The sequence below is a fragment of the Meriones unguiculatus genome, chromosome 7 (assembly GCF_030254825.1).
Source record: "Meriones unguiculatus strain TT.TT164.6M chromosome 7, Bangor_MerUng_6.1, whole genome shotgun sequence".
In the NCBI taxonomy this organism is placed as follows: domain Eukaryota; kingdom Metazoa; phylum Chordata; class Mammalia; order Rodentia; family Muridae; genus Meriones; species Meriones unguiculatus.
Window position 1 is genome coordinate 33672036 of NC_083355.1, and position 16685 is coordinate 33688720.

The following is a 16685-nucleotide window of genomic DNA, read 5'->3' on the forward strand; positions in this document are numbered from 1 at the left end:
GCCATGTCTTCCCAGGCGGAGCTTCCCTCCTGTTACCCAGTACCTGGGTCCTGGTTACAGAGGTCACCAAGTTACCTAATAGAGTCAATAACCCAGTCAGTCTCAAGACTCAAGACACTTTCCCAACAAGCAATTCTTCACCCACGGCCATCAAAGAATGACCTCGTGGGTCTGGGCCAGAATGATAGGATCTAAGAACAGGACCTCCATGTCTAAGTTGGTCTTTGAGTATCCTGAGACTGTTTTCAAATATGTATAGAAAGGTGGCAATTAAATGTTTGTCTCGGAATAACCCCAGCCTCTGCTTTCTCCCAGGAGCCTGAGCCTAGGGAAGATGATTAAAAATAGATCTGAGGAGTACTTCCTGCCTGGCAGATGGCTGACAGCAAATGCTAGGGCTTGTGGCTGACCTTTCTTCTGAAATCTGCTCTGTGTTTCCATGATGCTAATTGAGTCCCTTGCTAGACCTAATCAGAGGCTCCATAACACCAGGGCGGACTGTCCTGGCTCGGCTCATAGAGCAACAGCAAAGTGCTGCAGTTTGCGTGGAAACACCCACTCCTTGGTCCAGCTGGCTGGTCCTTGTTTAAAAACTAACAAGCTCCCTTTCAGGTTTCCTGCCCTTCCGTTAGACGTCACACACCCTCTCCACCTCCGTCTGTGATGGAAGTTGAGGAGTGAGGGAGCAATAAGAGCAGCCAAGGCTCACAGAACAATATGCAGATGGCTCAAGGGGGCCAGAGCCTCTCTTAGGGGTATGTGAGTGGCCCAGGCCCCAGACCTTTCCTCACTTGTAAAATGCAGGTTATACAGATAATACTACCTACATTGTTCTGAGGTTATAAGAGTGCTTAGGGGCCTTCAAGATGGCCCACAGCCGAGGCTGCCGGTCCCCAAATCCACTTTTAGTTCAGTCCCTGCCAGATAGACAGTGGAAGGAAAGAACTGATTTCTGGAAATTGGCCTCTGACCTCCACATGCGCACACACTCACAAAGTAAATGAATACATGTAGAATATTACTGATGCCATGCCCCGAGGGTATGAAATTGTGGGAACTGTAAGGGGGGGAGGGGTCTTCAGCTCAGACCTGTCCTCTTGCACTCAGGTGGCTCAGATCACCCAGCTCAGCGTTCTTGGGCCTACGTAGTCACAGTGAGATCCTGTCTTAACTGTCTTGACATCAGATTTTATGACATGTGGACAGGGTAGGTTGTGGGTTCCTGACTCCCCCTGGCTTCTTATCTTAGATTTAATCTTTTTTTCCTCCCAGGGGAAGCCCTCTTCTGTGGACTGTTGCAGACAGTGCTCCTGTCTGTCCTCCAGGCCAGCCATCCTCTCTCCACTCTATTAGTAGCCACAGTGTGTTAGAATGTTGTGTTGTTTATGTATTTTAGGCCTGTCTCCTGCTTGGCCAGAGTGTAACAAGCACCTTCAGGACAGAGACAACTAGCTGAAATCCTCCGTGGTACCCAGGAGGTCCTGCGGCTTTAAATAAGGAGTATGATGTTCACGTGACCATACCGCAGGGTTCTGAGCCCCTCATGCCCTCCCTGGCTGTTTAGAATCCTTAGACTGTTTAGACATCTTTAGACTGGCACCTTTTCTCTTGACGAGGAAATGATTTTCCGGTACCTTTACACAGTGTTGGCCCAGGAAGATGAGCACCAATTTATATGGCAGGAATTTCAGTTTCTCCATCTCACCGTTGAGGGCCCTAAGTAAGAGATCATCACATAGGTCAGCCCAACGGGCAGCAAAGATACAAAGAGAAAGTTTACAGATACCAGTGGAGGAAAGAAATGTTTTCAGCGTGCGAGGTGGCTGTTGATAGAGAATATGGACTCAGATTTGCCCTGTAAGGGACCTTGTTGGCTGCCTCAGTTCGCAGATTGTACTATGTTCAGAGCATTAGGAACACCATCCTCTGTAGGCTGGGTTATGGAGCCTTTTCTGGCCTGGGTAGGGGCAGACAGGCTGGTTATTCTGATGCAGTTATGTTCTATTTCTTGGGAGCCAGGAATAGCAGGAGTCTTCATTGTGCATGTAGCTTTTGCCCTTTAGCAAGCACCTTATGTGGTCTACCTGATTTCTGCAGCCCACCCTGGGCCTCTTACAATGCTCCCCGTCCCGTCACACACACCAATGTCCTCTTCCCACCCTGAGACATGGTCTCACTCTGTATGTACGCATGGTCTGCAACTCACAGAGATCCACCCACCTGTGCCTCCCCGAGTACACCCTACACCTGGCTCTTTTTTGAGCTCAGGCTTTTTTTTTTTTTTTTTCCCTGTAGTTCAGACTGGCCTGGAGTTCCCTGCATGCCAAGCTAGCTTCAAATTTGTTGTGCGCCTCCTGCTTCAGCTTCCCCTCCCAAATGTTGATTGTGACCTTTAAAGTACCGTATCTGCCACAGCAGGCAAGAACATTCACCAGTTTCCCTCACTTCGTACGGCTAACCTGAAGCACAGTTAGTTGTAAGTAAAGCCTTGTACATTGATGAGCGTTTCCGGAAGAGAAGGAGGTTCTGAGCATTTAGGGCTGAAGGTGAAGCACAGAGGCATAAAGCATGGGTGAGGACATGTAAAGCCAAGTTAGGTATAGAAACTGGGAAGGGCAGTTGAAGGAAAGTGGACATTGTCATCCCGTTGCACGGAGGAGGAGCTTGGGACCAGACACACATGAAGCTCACAGCACATGCTAGAAACAGGAATTAAGTGTAGCTTGCCCAGGTACAGTCATGTCAGCAGAGTGTTCTGAGAAATTTGTCCCCTGTATAGATGCCACAGGGTACTCACACAAACCTGGTCAGTTATGTCACCAGGCCTTCTGCCCTTAGGAAAATGCTGTGTACATACATACACACTTTAAGACAATGTTTCATGGTTGGAGAGAAGGCTCAGTGGTTAAGAGAAGTTAAGAGTTCTTCCAGAGGACCCAGGTTCAATTCCCAGCAACCACCCAGCAGCTCACAACTGTCTGTAACTCCAAGGTCTGACACATTTACACAGACATCCATGCAGGCAAAACATCAATGCATTAAAAATAATAATAATAATAAGAAGAAGACAGTGTTTTATTATGTAGCTGTGGGTGGCTTGAAACTAGCCATGTAGACCAGGCTAGCCTAGAACTCAGATATGTCTGCTCTACCCTTCCAGGTTCTGGGATTAAAAGTATGTGCTGGCCAACCCAGCCACACTTCTCGTATTACACCAAACTGCTGAGTGTTTAGTCCATAGGCGCTTGATGCAGTCAAGGACTTCAAACAGACAACACAAAGAATTAAAATAGCAAAGGCTCGAAGGCCAGAAAATTCGAGCAGCTCTAAGGGGAAAGGGCTCACTCAGCTCATTTGAGGAATTTGGCAGTGTAGGATCAGTTGGCTGTAGAATGGGTTGACTCAGAAGGTAGTGACTTTGCTCTAAAAAATATTGAGATTTGGTTGCAATTCGGGCAAGAACCATGTGGCTCTGTGAAATAAACAAGATAAAGCCCCATGTATTTGGACAGCTTCCAGTGCACAGCCCACTACATGGGCTTTCAAGGGACTATGGTTGCTGGAGCATTTTCCATACAAGTCCCAAACTGTCTCTAATCCTTCTTTGCCAAGGAAAGGATTTTTTTTTAAGGAGCTAAAAAACTAAAAGCTGACTTCTTAGCTTTGAATTATTTATTTCAAGTGTTGTGAAATAATCATTCAGTAGTGAGCTGGGAAAGCTGTTTTTAGTCTGGGGCGCAGAACATTCCCTGGGTGGTCCTCAGTCAGCCTTAAACAGTGTAGGTCCATAAATCAAGCTATTGTTTTCTTTCTCGTTTACTCAAGAGCGAGCAGGCTCTGAAGCCGTTCCCTGTAACACAACTCATAGGCCGCTGACTGGTAAGCCAGAATCCGAATTCACTAATTTCCAGTGGGGTGCTTAATCCTGGAGGCTTGGACTGTATGCCATCTTCCTTGAAGGGAAACTCACTTGAGCGAGAGAATTAAATTTAGACCGTTGTAAATATGGCATCAGAGCAGAGGCATTTGAATAGCCTATGAGATTTCATCAGTTCTGACAGTTGGACCCATCCTTCTTCATTAAAGAGACACCTTCCCCCAGGGAACACCTGCTGGGAAAATCTTGGGACTTGAAGTCAGAAGCCATAGGCTCACATCCTGACCTTGACTTTCGCAAGCTGATTGTAGGCTCTGGGCCCTGCTTGATTCTGTGATGCACTGTACACCCTGGAGCCCGATATACACTTGTTTGAGACTAATTCCCTTCTTTTTAGGAAGTCATGTATACAATACCCTCGTCACCCCTTCTCCATTCTCCCCGCAGACTTTAGAGCCAATCTCCTGAGTCTCGCACGCATTGTTTGACCCTAGGCATTTTCACAATTTGAATCATGCCTGGCACATAGTACCGTGTCAGTGTAAGCCATGACTGTTAGGATTTTACTGTATTTTCGTTCACTCTGGTTCTGTCCACCATGGCCAGTCCTAGGGAATGAACTCAGGCCTCCAGGCTTGGCGAATGCCTTCACCCGACGAGCCATCTTGCCACCCCGTCAATCCTTGTAACGAACCATTTTAATCTCATGTATTAACTCTCTCCAGTTTCACTTCAGCGGTTGTTAAAAATATTTAGAAAACAGTGTTTTCTGTGGAGCATGTGGCTTTAGCCTTGGAAGATGCTGTAGGCTTATTGTTTAGGGGTCTGCTGGTTTTAACCACTGATTCCACAGTTAGCCTTAGCACTCTAAGGACATTTCAGGTGCAAGTGCCCATTGACTTTGGGAGTAGGGGTGCAGACTGAAATATAAGCCAGCAGATTTTTTGACTTTTATATTGAAATATTTTAAATGTATTGATATTCATACTTCAAGCATAGTAATCACGTTACCTTTCTTCAGAGAATAGCAACTCTGAATTATTTTTCAGAGGCCCCATGGTTTTGAAAGGAATTTGAGCTCCAAAGTGAATACCCTCTTAAAAGTTTTTAGTTTTATATTTGAATTGCAACGGGGCCAGTGGCTGGCTGCCATTACATCATTCCACCACCCCCACTGGCAAGTCCCTAAGCAGGCCTTTGTGAGGGTGACTCGCCAGCCTTTGTCCTGGGGGACAGGGCGTGTGAGCCCGGGCACCCTTTACTCTATCTCCACGAAGAGTGAGCATTTGCCAGGACTTACTTCTCCACGGGGACTGGGGGGTAGAGGGATGGGAGGGTGGGGATCACTTCGAGCTGGCAACATCTGCTTTCTCACTGGCTGGTTGTGTTGATATTGGCTGCTACCACTCAGACCACTGCCACAGACGCAGAAACTTAGCCTTCCCTCGGTTCGGCAAGAACAACCACAGTCCATCCGAGGCCCTGGGACAGCCAGGGGAGGAGCCGGTGGGGTCTGAGCTCAAAGGCACTCTGCTCTGGAAGGGAGTCTGGAGGCCTGTTGGCACGAACACTCCAGGCCCGTTGTGAGCTCCCTAAAAGCCATAGTTGTGTGAAGGGAAAGAAGCACTTCTTAAGACCTTTTTATGAAGCAGGCTGCGCGCCTTATGTATACACACACGCATCTAATTATCACACCATCCTTCTTGCCTGGCACTGTTTTTAAAACCCTCTGCATGTGGGTTCCAGAGGCTCAAAAAGATGACTTGCCCAAGGGATGTGCAGCTAATGAGAGCTGGTCCAAGGCTTTCCAGGCCCCAAAGCTGCCAGCGCCCTCTACCAAACACGAGGCGGACACAGCTGCGTGAGCAGGGCCACCACTCGTTCTCGGGCCCAGCCTTGAAGCTGCAGGTCACATGGGTGAACAGGACAAGGTGTGTGAAAGGTCTCACCATCAAGAGGCACAGACAGACCCCAGACGCTGCCTTTCAGCAATGGATTGAGGCACCCAGGGCCCTGGTCATCTTCTGCAAATAAATATGTTGATTGTGAATCCTCCAGTGTGCTTAGTGAGACCCAGAGGCCCGCATCCTGCAGACGCTCCTTTCCTCTTGACTGTTTGACACAGACTCCCTGTGTGCCTCCGGATCTCAGCACACGGACCTGTAGGCACTTCTGCCTCTGCCTCTGAGGTGCTGGCATTGCAGGCACGTCATGACACGGGGCTTATCCCTGAGGTTTCTAGATCCCTCTGGGAAAGGTTTTGGTAAGCATAAAGATATACAAATGGCTTTGTTTTATCCCACTCTTTCCTGGTGACCTGTGTCCCAGTGTGAAAATCACAGTCAGGAAATTCCTTTATAATTAACCCCTGTTTCCATGGGAGTCCGTTTCCTTTCCTTCTTGCTGTAGAGATGATAGAAATCCCCTGCAGTAATCTTCCTCTTAGCTAAACATTCATTTTCTTTACACTGCACTTGGGTTCTAATTCTGTCCATTATTGGCACTCCTCTCACTTTTCCTTATGCTTCATCAAGGATGAAGTCCAGGCAGGATCTAGCACTATTTTGCTTGGCCTCCAGCCCTTTGCAGTGACATCTATGTTTTATTGTGGCCCTAGAAAACCCCATAGATATTAAGGATAGACAGAGAAAAGAATGAGCAGTAGGAAAAAGGCTGGCCTGACCCTTTCTTATAACATGGCACATCTGTTTCCTGCTGGGTGAGGGGTGGTGCCAGCCAAAATTCCAAGGGAAAAGATCTTATAATCCTCCTTTGTGTGTCTGCCTAAACACGCGCTACCGTCCTGGTGAGATGCTTTCAAAAGTATTTCAAAGTATTAACCATCTCAAGTGTAGTTCCTTGCGCAGCTCAATATAGGGTCAATATCGACAGGAGACTCGATACCGGAGGCAGAAGCAAGAGAGAGAAAGGAAGATTGACTGCTGGTGATGTGAGAATGTTCTGGAGTGTGAGAATGTTCTGGAATTAGACGGTGATAATGATTGTACAACCTGTGACTATACCCCGACCCACTGAAATTTATGTTTAAGACACATTTCCATCCCTTTTATGTCTCAAGTTTGTTTGTTTGAGTCCGAATCTTGTATTCTAGCCAGGCTGGTCTGGAATTCAGCTAGCCTCCTTGTCCTTTTTCATGATGACCCTTGAGCTGTAAAGCGGGGGGGGGGGGGGGAGCATCACCTGTAGGAGAGAGGCTGGAGAGACGGACCGGAAAGCACTTGGTTGTTCTTGGAGTGGGCCTGGGTTTGATTTCTAGCACCCCCACGGTGTCTCACAGCCGTCCATGACTTCAGCTCCAGGGGATCGGATACCTTCTTCTGACCTCTGGGCCCCAGGCACGTGTGATGCGCACATATGAAACTCTCAGACACATCAAAACTAAGACAGGAAGATCAAGGTCACCAAAGAAAAAGACCTGAGGAACTGAGTGAACTTTTTCATCTTTTCCTCAGGCTCCTGAAAAGATTAGAAACTTTTTGCTCTGGACTTGACCGATCTTAACTGCACCGTGAAATAAGCATGAGTTTCAGTCACAGGTGAAAAGGGAATTGAGAGCCGTGAGATGCCCAAGTGGCTAGTCAGGGGAGAACCCGAGTCTTCCGGGGTGACTAGGTCCTCAAACCTCGCTTAGATGAGCCAAGGGCACAGCCCATTCCCAGAGTCTACACCTGCTCCCCGTGTCTCTGCACTCTTTTCCCTCCACCCCCGTTATAATTGTGTGCTGCCAAGCCCAAGGCCTGTTTATTTTACCCGTTCTGAGACTGTTTATTTTACCCGTTCTGAGACACAGGGTTCTGACTGTGTAGCCCATGCTGGCCTCGAACCTACATTTCTCCTGTCGCTGCCTTGCAAGTGTTTGGGTTACAATCGTGCACCGCCACGCCCAGCTCCAGCACTTCTCCTACTTTAAAAAGGAGTTGCTGCCTTCCAGATTCCCAACAGGGCCAGAAATGAGTGGTTTTGGCTACTAAACAGGAAACTCGGAGGAGCCCTTTTCGTTTCTTTGAGCTGGCTGGAGGGGCAGGGCCGGCAACTCTAACTGTACGTTAAAGGATAGAAGAAGAGTTGTGTACGGCTTGAAAGAAAATGAAACAAAACCACAACAACCAAAACCTTCCGTGAAGGCCTGCACACCAGCTTTGGCTGACACACAACACGGAAAAGAACTGCCTTGTTGCCTGGCAGTAATGACAGCAAACAAATGTGTCTTGACAGTCTGTTTGGCATCTCCTGGTCTGAATTCTGTTTGCTTCACTTTAATTGCTTCCTTAGCTCCCTTTCTTTCAGTTTCCCCACCTTCGGCACCACCCTCACCCAAGGGAACACCAGGCTGTGCCAGGTTGTGCTGGGCTGGGCTGGGCTAGGCTGGGCCCACAGGATACAGTGACCCAGCGGGCTATTCTTGTCTATGTCTATTTGCAAAGAAGCCTGTTGTTCTCAGTGTCTGTTTTTCTCATCATAAATGTTGAGCTGGCAGGGTCCCCGGGGTGGTGGAAGCCACAGAAAAAGAGCTTCCAGACTTCTGCCTCAAAAATTTGCAGCTGGTTCTGAATGCCAGGCCGAGGAGACAGAGGGTGGCAGATACTGCTGCAAAGGGTGTGCTTGTGGAAATATCCCCACACCAAGACAGCCCTGCTCGGGCCCGGCACCCTTGGCAGGACCCGGACTTCTGCCAGCATACTGTCACCTGGAGGAACTGTCCTGGCATACCCGTGAGCCACCTTCGAGCCTAAGGAGATTGGTTTCTTTTTTTTTTTTTTTGCCATGCATCCTCCCCTCAGCCCCTGCTCTCTAGGAACTCTAATCTGTCAGGCTGGGAGTAGTTACTCCTAGGCACTGCCCCGAAGCAGATGGGCGTCCCCAGTGCAGTAGCCTTTCAGCAAAGTCCTTGGGCACAAGTTTAATGCACACATTCACGGATCCCATGAATGTACGGCTTGCTATATGAAGTGTACGTGTCGTGAACATAAGAATTTTATACGTGGTCTGGAGAGGTGGCTCAGGGGTTAAGAGCTCTTGCCACCCTATCAGAGGTCTTGAGTTCAATTCCCAGCACCCCCACGGCAGCTTATGACCCAGTGCCCTCTTCTGGTATGCAGACATAGGCAGACAAAACACCCGTATACATAAGTGAACTTTAAAAAATTCTATAGGATCTCTATTTCTTTTAATGTTAAAATTTTATTGTTTGACCATTTCATACATTCATATGATGACTGTTATCTTCTCTGACCTTTTTGTTTAGGTATTATCTGAGAACAGGGTCTTGCTTTGTAGCTCTGGCTGGCCTCAGACAACCCCACCAAAAAAATCAAAAAAGATCCACCTGCCAGATTGAAGCATAGACCACCATGTCTGGCCTCTCTGATCATTCATTTTTAGGTTTTTCTCTGTGTAGCCCTGGCTGTCCTGGAACTCACTCTGTAAACCAGGCTGGCCCCAAACTCAGAGAGATCAGCTCCCTTCTGCCTCTCAAGTGCTGGGATTTAAAGTGTGCGGCGCCCAGCTCCCTGGTCCTTCTTAAACACAAAGCACAGAGCTGGCTCTGGTGTTGCCTGCTGTAATGCCAGCACCCGAGAGCTGGAGGCAGGAGGAGGGACAGCTGAGTCTGGGGTGAGCCTGGGTTATGTACATGAAACCCTGGCACAAAAGAGAGCAAAGGAGTGAACTGATTTTTCAAACAACATGGACTGCATTGGAGGGTGGAGAGGTGGCTCCGTGGTTAGGAATGTTTGCTGCTCATAGAAAGGACTTGGTTCAGCTCACAGCACCCACATCAAACGGCTCACGACCATCCATAATTCTCAGCTCCAGGAGACCAACACCCACTTATGGCCTCTGGGCACCAACTTCTATGCATTCACGTAAATAATATACATCTTAAAATTCTGTAAGTAGCCGGGCGGTGGTGGCCCGCCTGCAGAACACATCCCAGAACAGCCAAGGACTCCCAAAGATGCCCAGTCTCAAAACAAACAGACAACACCAACAAAATTAAACAACTCTGAGTAAAAAACCTACCAAAAAATACTACATAGTACGTGAGTGACAGGAAGCAGTGATTACCCATGGAGCCGCAATTGAGAAGGAAGGGCACGCTCAGAGGCCCAAGGAAGCCTTGGGGTGTGATGAATAATCCATGATCTGATCATTCGGTTCTGTCTCTGTGTTTCCCTGGCTAGCCTGGAACACTTAGGTAGACCAGGTTGGCCTCGGTGAGCAGAGATCCAGGCCAGGTGTGGTGTGGCACGTGTCTTTAACCTTAGAACTCTCCTCCTCCATAGAAAATGCACATATGCCCACAGTCAGGCTTTTCTATTTTGCAGATGGATGCGGAATGATATTCCCAAGGTCACAGAGTAAGCCCGCATCTGATAGCTTGTCATTCCGCAGGGGGCTGCAGCGAGCTCTGTATTTCTAGAGTACATGAAGAAAGGAGCAATGATATGGGGGAGTTAACAACAGTGACTTTCTATAAAATTTTATTGTAGTCGAGGGTGGTGGTGCCTGCCTTTAACTCCAGGCTGGCAAGGGGCCATTTCAGTCTGCATAGTGAGCTTCAGGCCAGCCAGAGCTAGGATATACATTGAGATCCTACCCCAAAACAAAACAACTGGTTTTCTGAAGTGTTGTGTAAAGCCACGCCACCGGGCCTGGGTAATTGTCCTTAATCTTGGTTGTGCTAATGGCTTCCCTGGCATACTCAGAAGTCATGCAGTAGTGTACCCATAGTGCTTAAAGAAAAAAAAAATACAGAGGCAGTTCACTACAATAAGTACTGATGGAGCTGAATGGAATGGCTTACACCCGGGATCCTGTCAGCTCTGAAGGCTGAAGCAGGAGGATTACTTGGAGTTCAAGGCCAGTCTGGGCTGCAGAGTGAGGCTCTACAAAAACAAGCTATGTCCTGCAGCAGCAGAGGGAGACTGAAGCCATGCCTTCTTCAGCTCACAGCATACAGAAGGAGTTTGATTAAAAAAAAAATAATAAATCCAGATGCAAAGAAAAAGGACAACACAGGGAACAAGGAGAGCCCAGAACAATGGTGTCTCCCTGGGAAGGTCAGGGAACAGGGAGGGCAAAGCTAGGCAAGTTGCCTACGGAGTGTGGCTGGCTTGGGCTAGAGGAAAGGGCACGGTGGCGAGGCGGCAAGAGAGGCGGCCCCTCAGTGGGCAGCTTTTGTTCTCTTGGGCACTTTGTGCAAACTCTGGGCTTTGTCACTGGGACCCTGGTGTTCTGTGTTAGAAGCCATGATTCCCAGAGCAGCCTCGTTGTGCCTGGGAGGTCTTTTGCTCCCTAGGCTGTTACAAGAAACTTGGTTAGGAACCAGGCAGCAGCTGGAGAACATCTGCTTGCTCCCTGAGCTGCACCTGGGCAGGAAGGCATCCAGCAATCCAGCTGTTCCTTATCAGCCTCTCCACAGGAAGTCTGCCTTTCTCTGGCCAGAGGCAGTGACCCGGAAGACCTGTACCTCTGACAAGATGGCTGTCTTAGGCACAGTGATCTGAGACCCATCTGGTGCTCTTACCTTCTGGTCGTCTGTCAACTGGACGCCCCAGTTTTCCTCAGAGTTCCTTGTTTCCTTGTCTGCCCCCACCCCCCCTCCAGAGCTGACTAGGAAGTTAAATTGGGATATGGTTGTCATACCACATTAAAAATGCAAGCAGCAGTGCAGAACATGGCTGGCTCATGTCATCCAGACAGCTCTGTGAAACTAGAGGAGGGGAACACGGGAAAGGCCTGCGCTAACGGAGCGAGATGCCAGATCGCAGGGCAGGCGCTGGCTCCTTTCTGCTCCAGCCTGGTCACGCTGTCCCTATCTAGAGGTTGAAATGAGACTTCTCCAGTCCCCCTCAGGACTGGAGCTGCCGTGGGAGGCAGAACTGACCAGAAGCAAGGCAAGTGATGAGGGCAGACCCTTGTGCTGGGGTTTGCGTAAAGAGAAGGCAGAGGTAGTTGGCACCGGCTTTCCACGCTCCGCCACCGTGCGGAGCAGTGGCCACCGTAGATAGCCAGCGTCAGGTCCAACCAGGAGAGGGGATGTGGATTAATTCCTTCAAGTGGATTCACTGGCTATGTCAGGACGGCAGAGGGGTATTTAGTTACCTGGGGTTCTGCTGTTAAATAAAGATCGTGTTTCTCAGTGTATCCCAGGTTGCCCTGGGTTTGTGCGGCCGTAGCTTTCCAAGTGCTAGTGTTACATGCCGCACCATTCCTCCAGCCTCGATGCTGTCTTGTCCCTCATCTCGCCTGAGCTGGTAAAAAGTAGCCCGTCTGCGTGCGGGCTGGCTTGGTTGCTGTTGAACTGGTTATTCTGTCTTTCACCCAACCCCCACCGCGAGCCGCCTGCAATCCAGACTCCTCGATGGATGCATGCTCCCTTCTGCGTGGAAGGTCAGGTTTGTTGTGGTTTGGGGTCCGCTTCCCAAATAAGTAACACAGACGTCTAACTATTGATTTGTTTTCTCATATTTCAGTCGTTCCAGGGAAGTCAAGGGCGAGCATACCTCTTTAATTCCGTGTGAGTATCTCTGAATGAGGCATCTCTTTATTGGGTGTAGTTCTTGAGGGGAGGGGAAAGCACTCCTCTGTGATTCAGCCATGACCTCTGCCTTGGTAATGTTAGTAACAGTAAAATCCCTAGGGGCATTCCCATTATGAGCTGCTACCTTAGGGGAAATTTGCAGCATCTCCAACTAAAAAGTAAGGCACTGTCCCCGGCACTGGAGTGGAGGGGCCTCTCCCAGACCTTTAGCATGGAGGTCAGCCTGGCCTGAGATCTGTGCTTGGGGTGAAACGGACCCACAGTGGGAGGAAGCCTTCGGAAGAGCCTCATCCCTTCTGCACAGGATGTCTACACAGCCCGTCGTCACCATCGATGCATGACTCGCAGCCTCTTCCTGGGATAGGGAGGCAAAGCTCGTAGACATCTGAATATTCTGACATTCAGAACAGGTGTTCCGCGTGCCCTCTTGATAAGAACTAAGACTCATGGTCTCGTTCGCCCATCTCAGGCTCATCGGTCCTCTGTGACCTCCGAGGGCCTGCATTAAGGCTGTGAACCTCACCCTGTAGTTGTCGCCTTGTCCCTTTCAGTGCCGACAGGATTGGGCTGAGGAGATAAGGCGGAGCTGCCAGCCTGGCAGCATGAGCTGGATCCCTAGAAATCACAGGAGGAGAGAACCCATTCCCAAAGTTGTCTTTGCCTCCACACATGCGTGACAGCATACGTGTGTTTCCCTCCCCCGCAACAAGTACATGTAATAGGAAATTTTTCTTTTTTAGTTATAAGACTAAAAATTTTTCGTCAGGAAATTTAAATCCTAAGCAAACTGTCACCCAGGGCTATTTTGGTAGGCCCACAGAATTCGGTCTTGCAGATCTGGGATTTATTCCCACGGAGACATTTCCATGTGGTTACCTTTGAGGGGCCGCTTTTCCCTCTCGGTTTCGGGCCAGTTCCTCCTCCTAGCTGGCTTCCCCGGGAGTAGCCTTGTCCAGTCTGTTTTTGCCAGCAGCTCAGCTTGAATGACTAATGGGTGTTTATCCGTGTGACTAACTACCCGCTCTCTCTCCATCTCTGGCGTAGAGTTAATGTGGGCTGCGGGCCTGCCGAGGAGCGGGTGTTGCTGACAGGACTGCATGCGGTTGCAGACATTTACTGCGAAAACTGCAAAACCACTCTGGGCTGGAAATATGTAAGTACAGAAGGGCCTGGATGGGAGGGGCTGGGAGGGAAGCAGAGGCCTCCTGTCTGAGGGATGCTTTCTTCCCAAGCCTTCCCTCAGCCCCGTGGGCTCTTGCCTTTGACCAAGACAGCAACTGACCCTTCCACACTCACTCCTTCACCTGTCCTGGAAACGCACCCGTGGGTGTGTGCATGGACCTTCAGAACAGGACCTCAAAACAATCTCCCGACAGCCCGCTGCGTGGCAGTGCGCGTTACGTAACAGCGCTGGGACGATGGCTCCTCAGCAGAGCACTCTGAAAACACAAGGACTTGAGTTCTGGTCCCCAGTACCCGTGGAAAAAGCTGGGTGCAGCAGCTGATGTTTGCAGTCCCAGAGCCGGGTAGACATAGACCAGGAGAATCCCTGGGGCCAGGCAAGTCTAGCTGGTTGGTGAGCTCCCGGTGCACAAAAGCAACTTAGAGATACTTGATAGTAACCTGGCTCACGTGGCTAACACACCTTTATATTCTCTCTTTCTCTCTCTCTCTCTCTCTCTCTCTCTCTTTTTCACACACACACAGACACACACACACACATGCCTGCTTGTAATCCCAGCACTTGGGGAGGCAGAGGTAGGTGGATCTCTAAGTTCGAGGTCCAGCCTGGTCTACAAAGCTAGTCCAGGGCAGCCAAGGCTACACAGAAGAACCCTGTTTCAAAAAAACCCAAAAAATGGAAAAAAAAAAAAAACAAAACACATGTACACACAAACAGGCATGTACATTTAATAAAAGATAGCGAATGCACTAGCTATCCAAACACGGCCCTACACACTTACAATCCCTGCCCTCAAGAGGTTGAAAGAAGCCGGTAGATCAAGATCTGGTGGACTGCGTGAGACCCTGTCTTAATAGACTAAAATAATTGGAGGGTCAAAATACAAAGCACACTGCTGAGCGGTGTTCTTCCTGTTCTTGGGTCCCTACAAAAGCATGGGCAGTGCTTCCACAGTCACCAGCTAGGGGTTTTTTTTCTTTTTTTTTCTTCCTTTTTGGTTTTTGAAACAGGGTTTTCTCTGTGTAGCCCTGGCTGTCCTCTGTAGACCAGGTTGGCCTCAAACTCACAGTGATGCCCCTGCCTCTGACTCCCTAGTGCTACAGGGAGTGTGCACCACCATACCTGGCCCCACCAGCTAGTTTTTAAATACCATCTGAGCAGCAGAATGGGGTTCAAACTGAGTTCCATCTTAGTTGGCTCTATGTCATTCTCGGCTTTTTGAGTGCTAACAAATATGGCGCCAGCTGCGCATGGCGATACAAACCTGTAATTTTGGTATTTGTGAGGTGGTGGTGGAAGGTTCTTAGCCACCTAACCTCACCATAGAACTGGTAAAATCTCTTTTAAAATAATAATAACAAAGTTTATTGCAGGGAGATAAGTTTAAGAGCAATGGGGCCCTGAGGTGGTGGTGTTAGGTCTTGCTAAGAACCAGACCACCTTGAAACTTGGGTCCTTTCTCTTCAGCCTCCTATGAGCCGGAAGTACAAGTACACTCCACCATGAGGTCACCGTTCTGGTGTTGACTATCTAGGAATTATCTGCTCTTCCTGTTTGGTGACCATTTGGCCATTTGGCTGCTTTGTTCGTTGAGATGTTGGATTAGAGGCGAGAGATAACCCCAAGTTGGCAGGTTTCACTTGCTGCTTGAGGTTCAGGCCCTGTGATCCGACAGAGTTGTATGAAGAGCTGTTGACTCGGCACTTACTGGAAACGGGGGCTGCGGGGCCCTCACCGGGCAGTGCACAGCCCCAAGTTGGAGCCCCAGCATGAGGGGAGGGAAGAAAGAATGCAGTCCGCTCCCTGTCACGATGACGGGAAGCATCCGATGGCTCGCATTGATCACCTTGGTTACCAGCCTCTCTGCTGTTCCTTTGTTTATAGGTATTTCTACCTACCTAAGGAACGATCCTGCAGAGCTGTAGTTCTCAGCCTTTCTAACCCTACGACCCTTTACTACAGTTCCTCATGTTGTCACGACGCCCCCCGCCCCCAACCATAATGTTATTTCGTTGCTACTTTATAGCTGTAGTTTTGCTACTGTTAGGAATGGTAATGTAACTGCTTTTGGAGATCCAAGGTTTGCCAAGGGGGTTGCAACCCCTAGGTTGAGAATCACTGCGATAGATACTATACTGACAAGGTGAGCAGTTCCTAGAGAATGAACCAGATTATTGGCTCTTGCTGTCATCACAGGTGCCCTTGGGCAGCTGGATTTGCTTTTCTTTTCTTCTACTTAATAGGGAAATTGCTGTGTCGTCTAAGCTGCACTCCTTCCTCCTGCCTCTGTTTAGTGGTTCTGGGATTACAGGCATTACCCCTTCCCCAGCCCAGGCTCTGAGGAAAACTCACACTAAAACTCTCCACTTCGGCCCTAAACACAAGCACAATTCCCAAATCCTAGCGCTTTTGCACACACACACACACATATACACACACACACAGAGCCAGGGAATGATGAATTGTCAGGGAAATTCCTGCTGAATCCACAGTTGTGTATAGAGAGTGTTCGCACATTCTCTGGTCTCCTGGCTCCCCTCTTCCTCCTCACTCAACATGATACTGGAGTCTGACCTCTGGTTCTAAAACACAAAGCCCCAGGGTTCTGAAGTAGAAGCAGTTCACCAGGTGTGCCAGCTGGGTGGTACTGGCACACAGCCTTAATCTGAAAACTGGGGAGGCAGAAGCAGCCGGATCTCTTGAGTTTGAGGCCAGCCTGGTCTTCAGAGCTAGTCCCAGGACAGCCAGTGCCACACCGAAAAACGCTGCCTTGGAAAACAAAGTAAAACGGTTGTCAGAACCTACCTGACAGTGGGATTTGGTTTCTTACTGGTCTCAGGCTCATGCAGAGGAGCCGTTTGTCCTCTTGTGCGCCTCAATCACTACCCAAGTGACGCCGGGGACCAGTGTTCTCACATAATGCATACATGCTTATGTGTTTTGTCTCTGCTCACGGGAGAATCCGTTCTTCTTTACCTGGGCAGGATGGCTTTCTTCGGGTTCACTGAGAGGCTCCACAGAGGTGTTTTTAGGAAGCAGCCTGCCAAGTAGGTAGAGTG

General features: G+C 49.2%; 1 protein-coding gene across 2 annotated transcripts in view; it reads left to right on the forward strand.

Annotated features, from left to right (window-relative positions):
- The window catches only part of Ypel2 (yippee like 2), a 59255-nt gene that overhangs the window by 36978 nt on the left and 5592 nt on the right, over window positions 1–16685 (forward strand). For both annotated transcript variants that reach the window (XM_060387057.1, XM_021661361.2), the window contains 2 exons: window positions 12376–12419; window positions 13488–13596. In XM_060387057.1, coding sequence (XP_060243040.1) covers window positions 12376–12419; window positions 13488–13596 — 153 coding nt within the window. The remainder of the gene's footprint in view (window positions 1–12375; window positions 12420–13487; window positions 13597–16685) is intronic.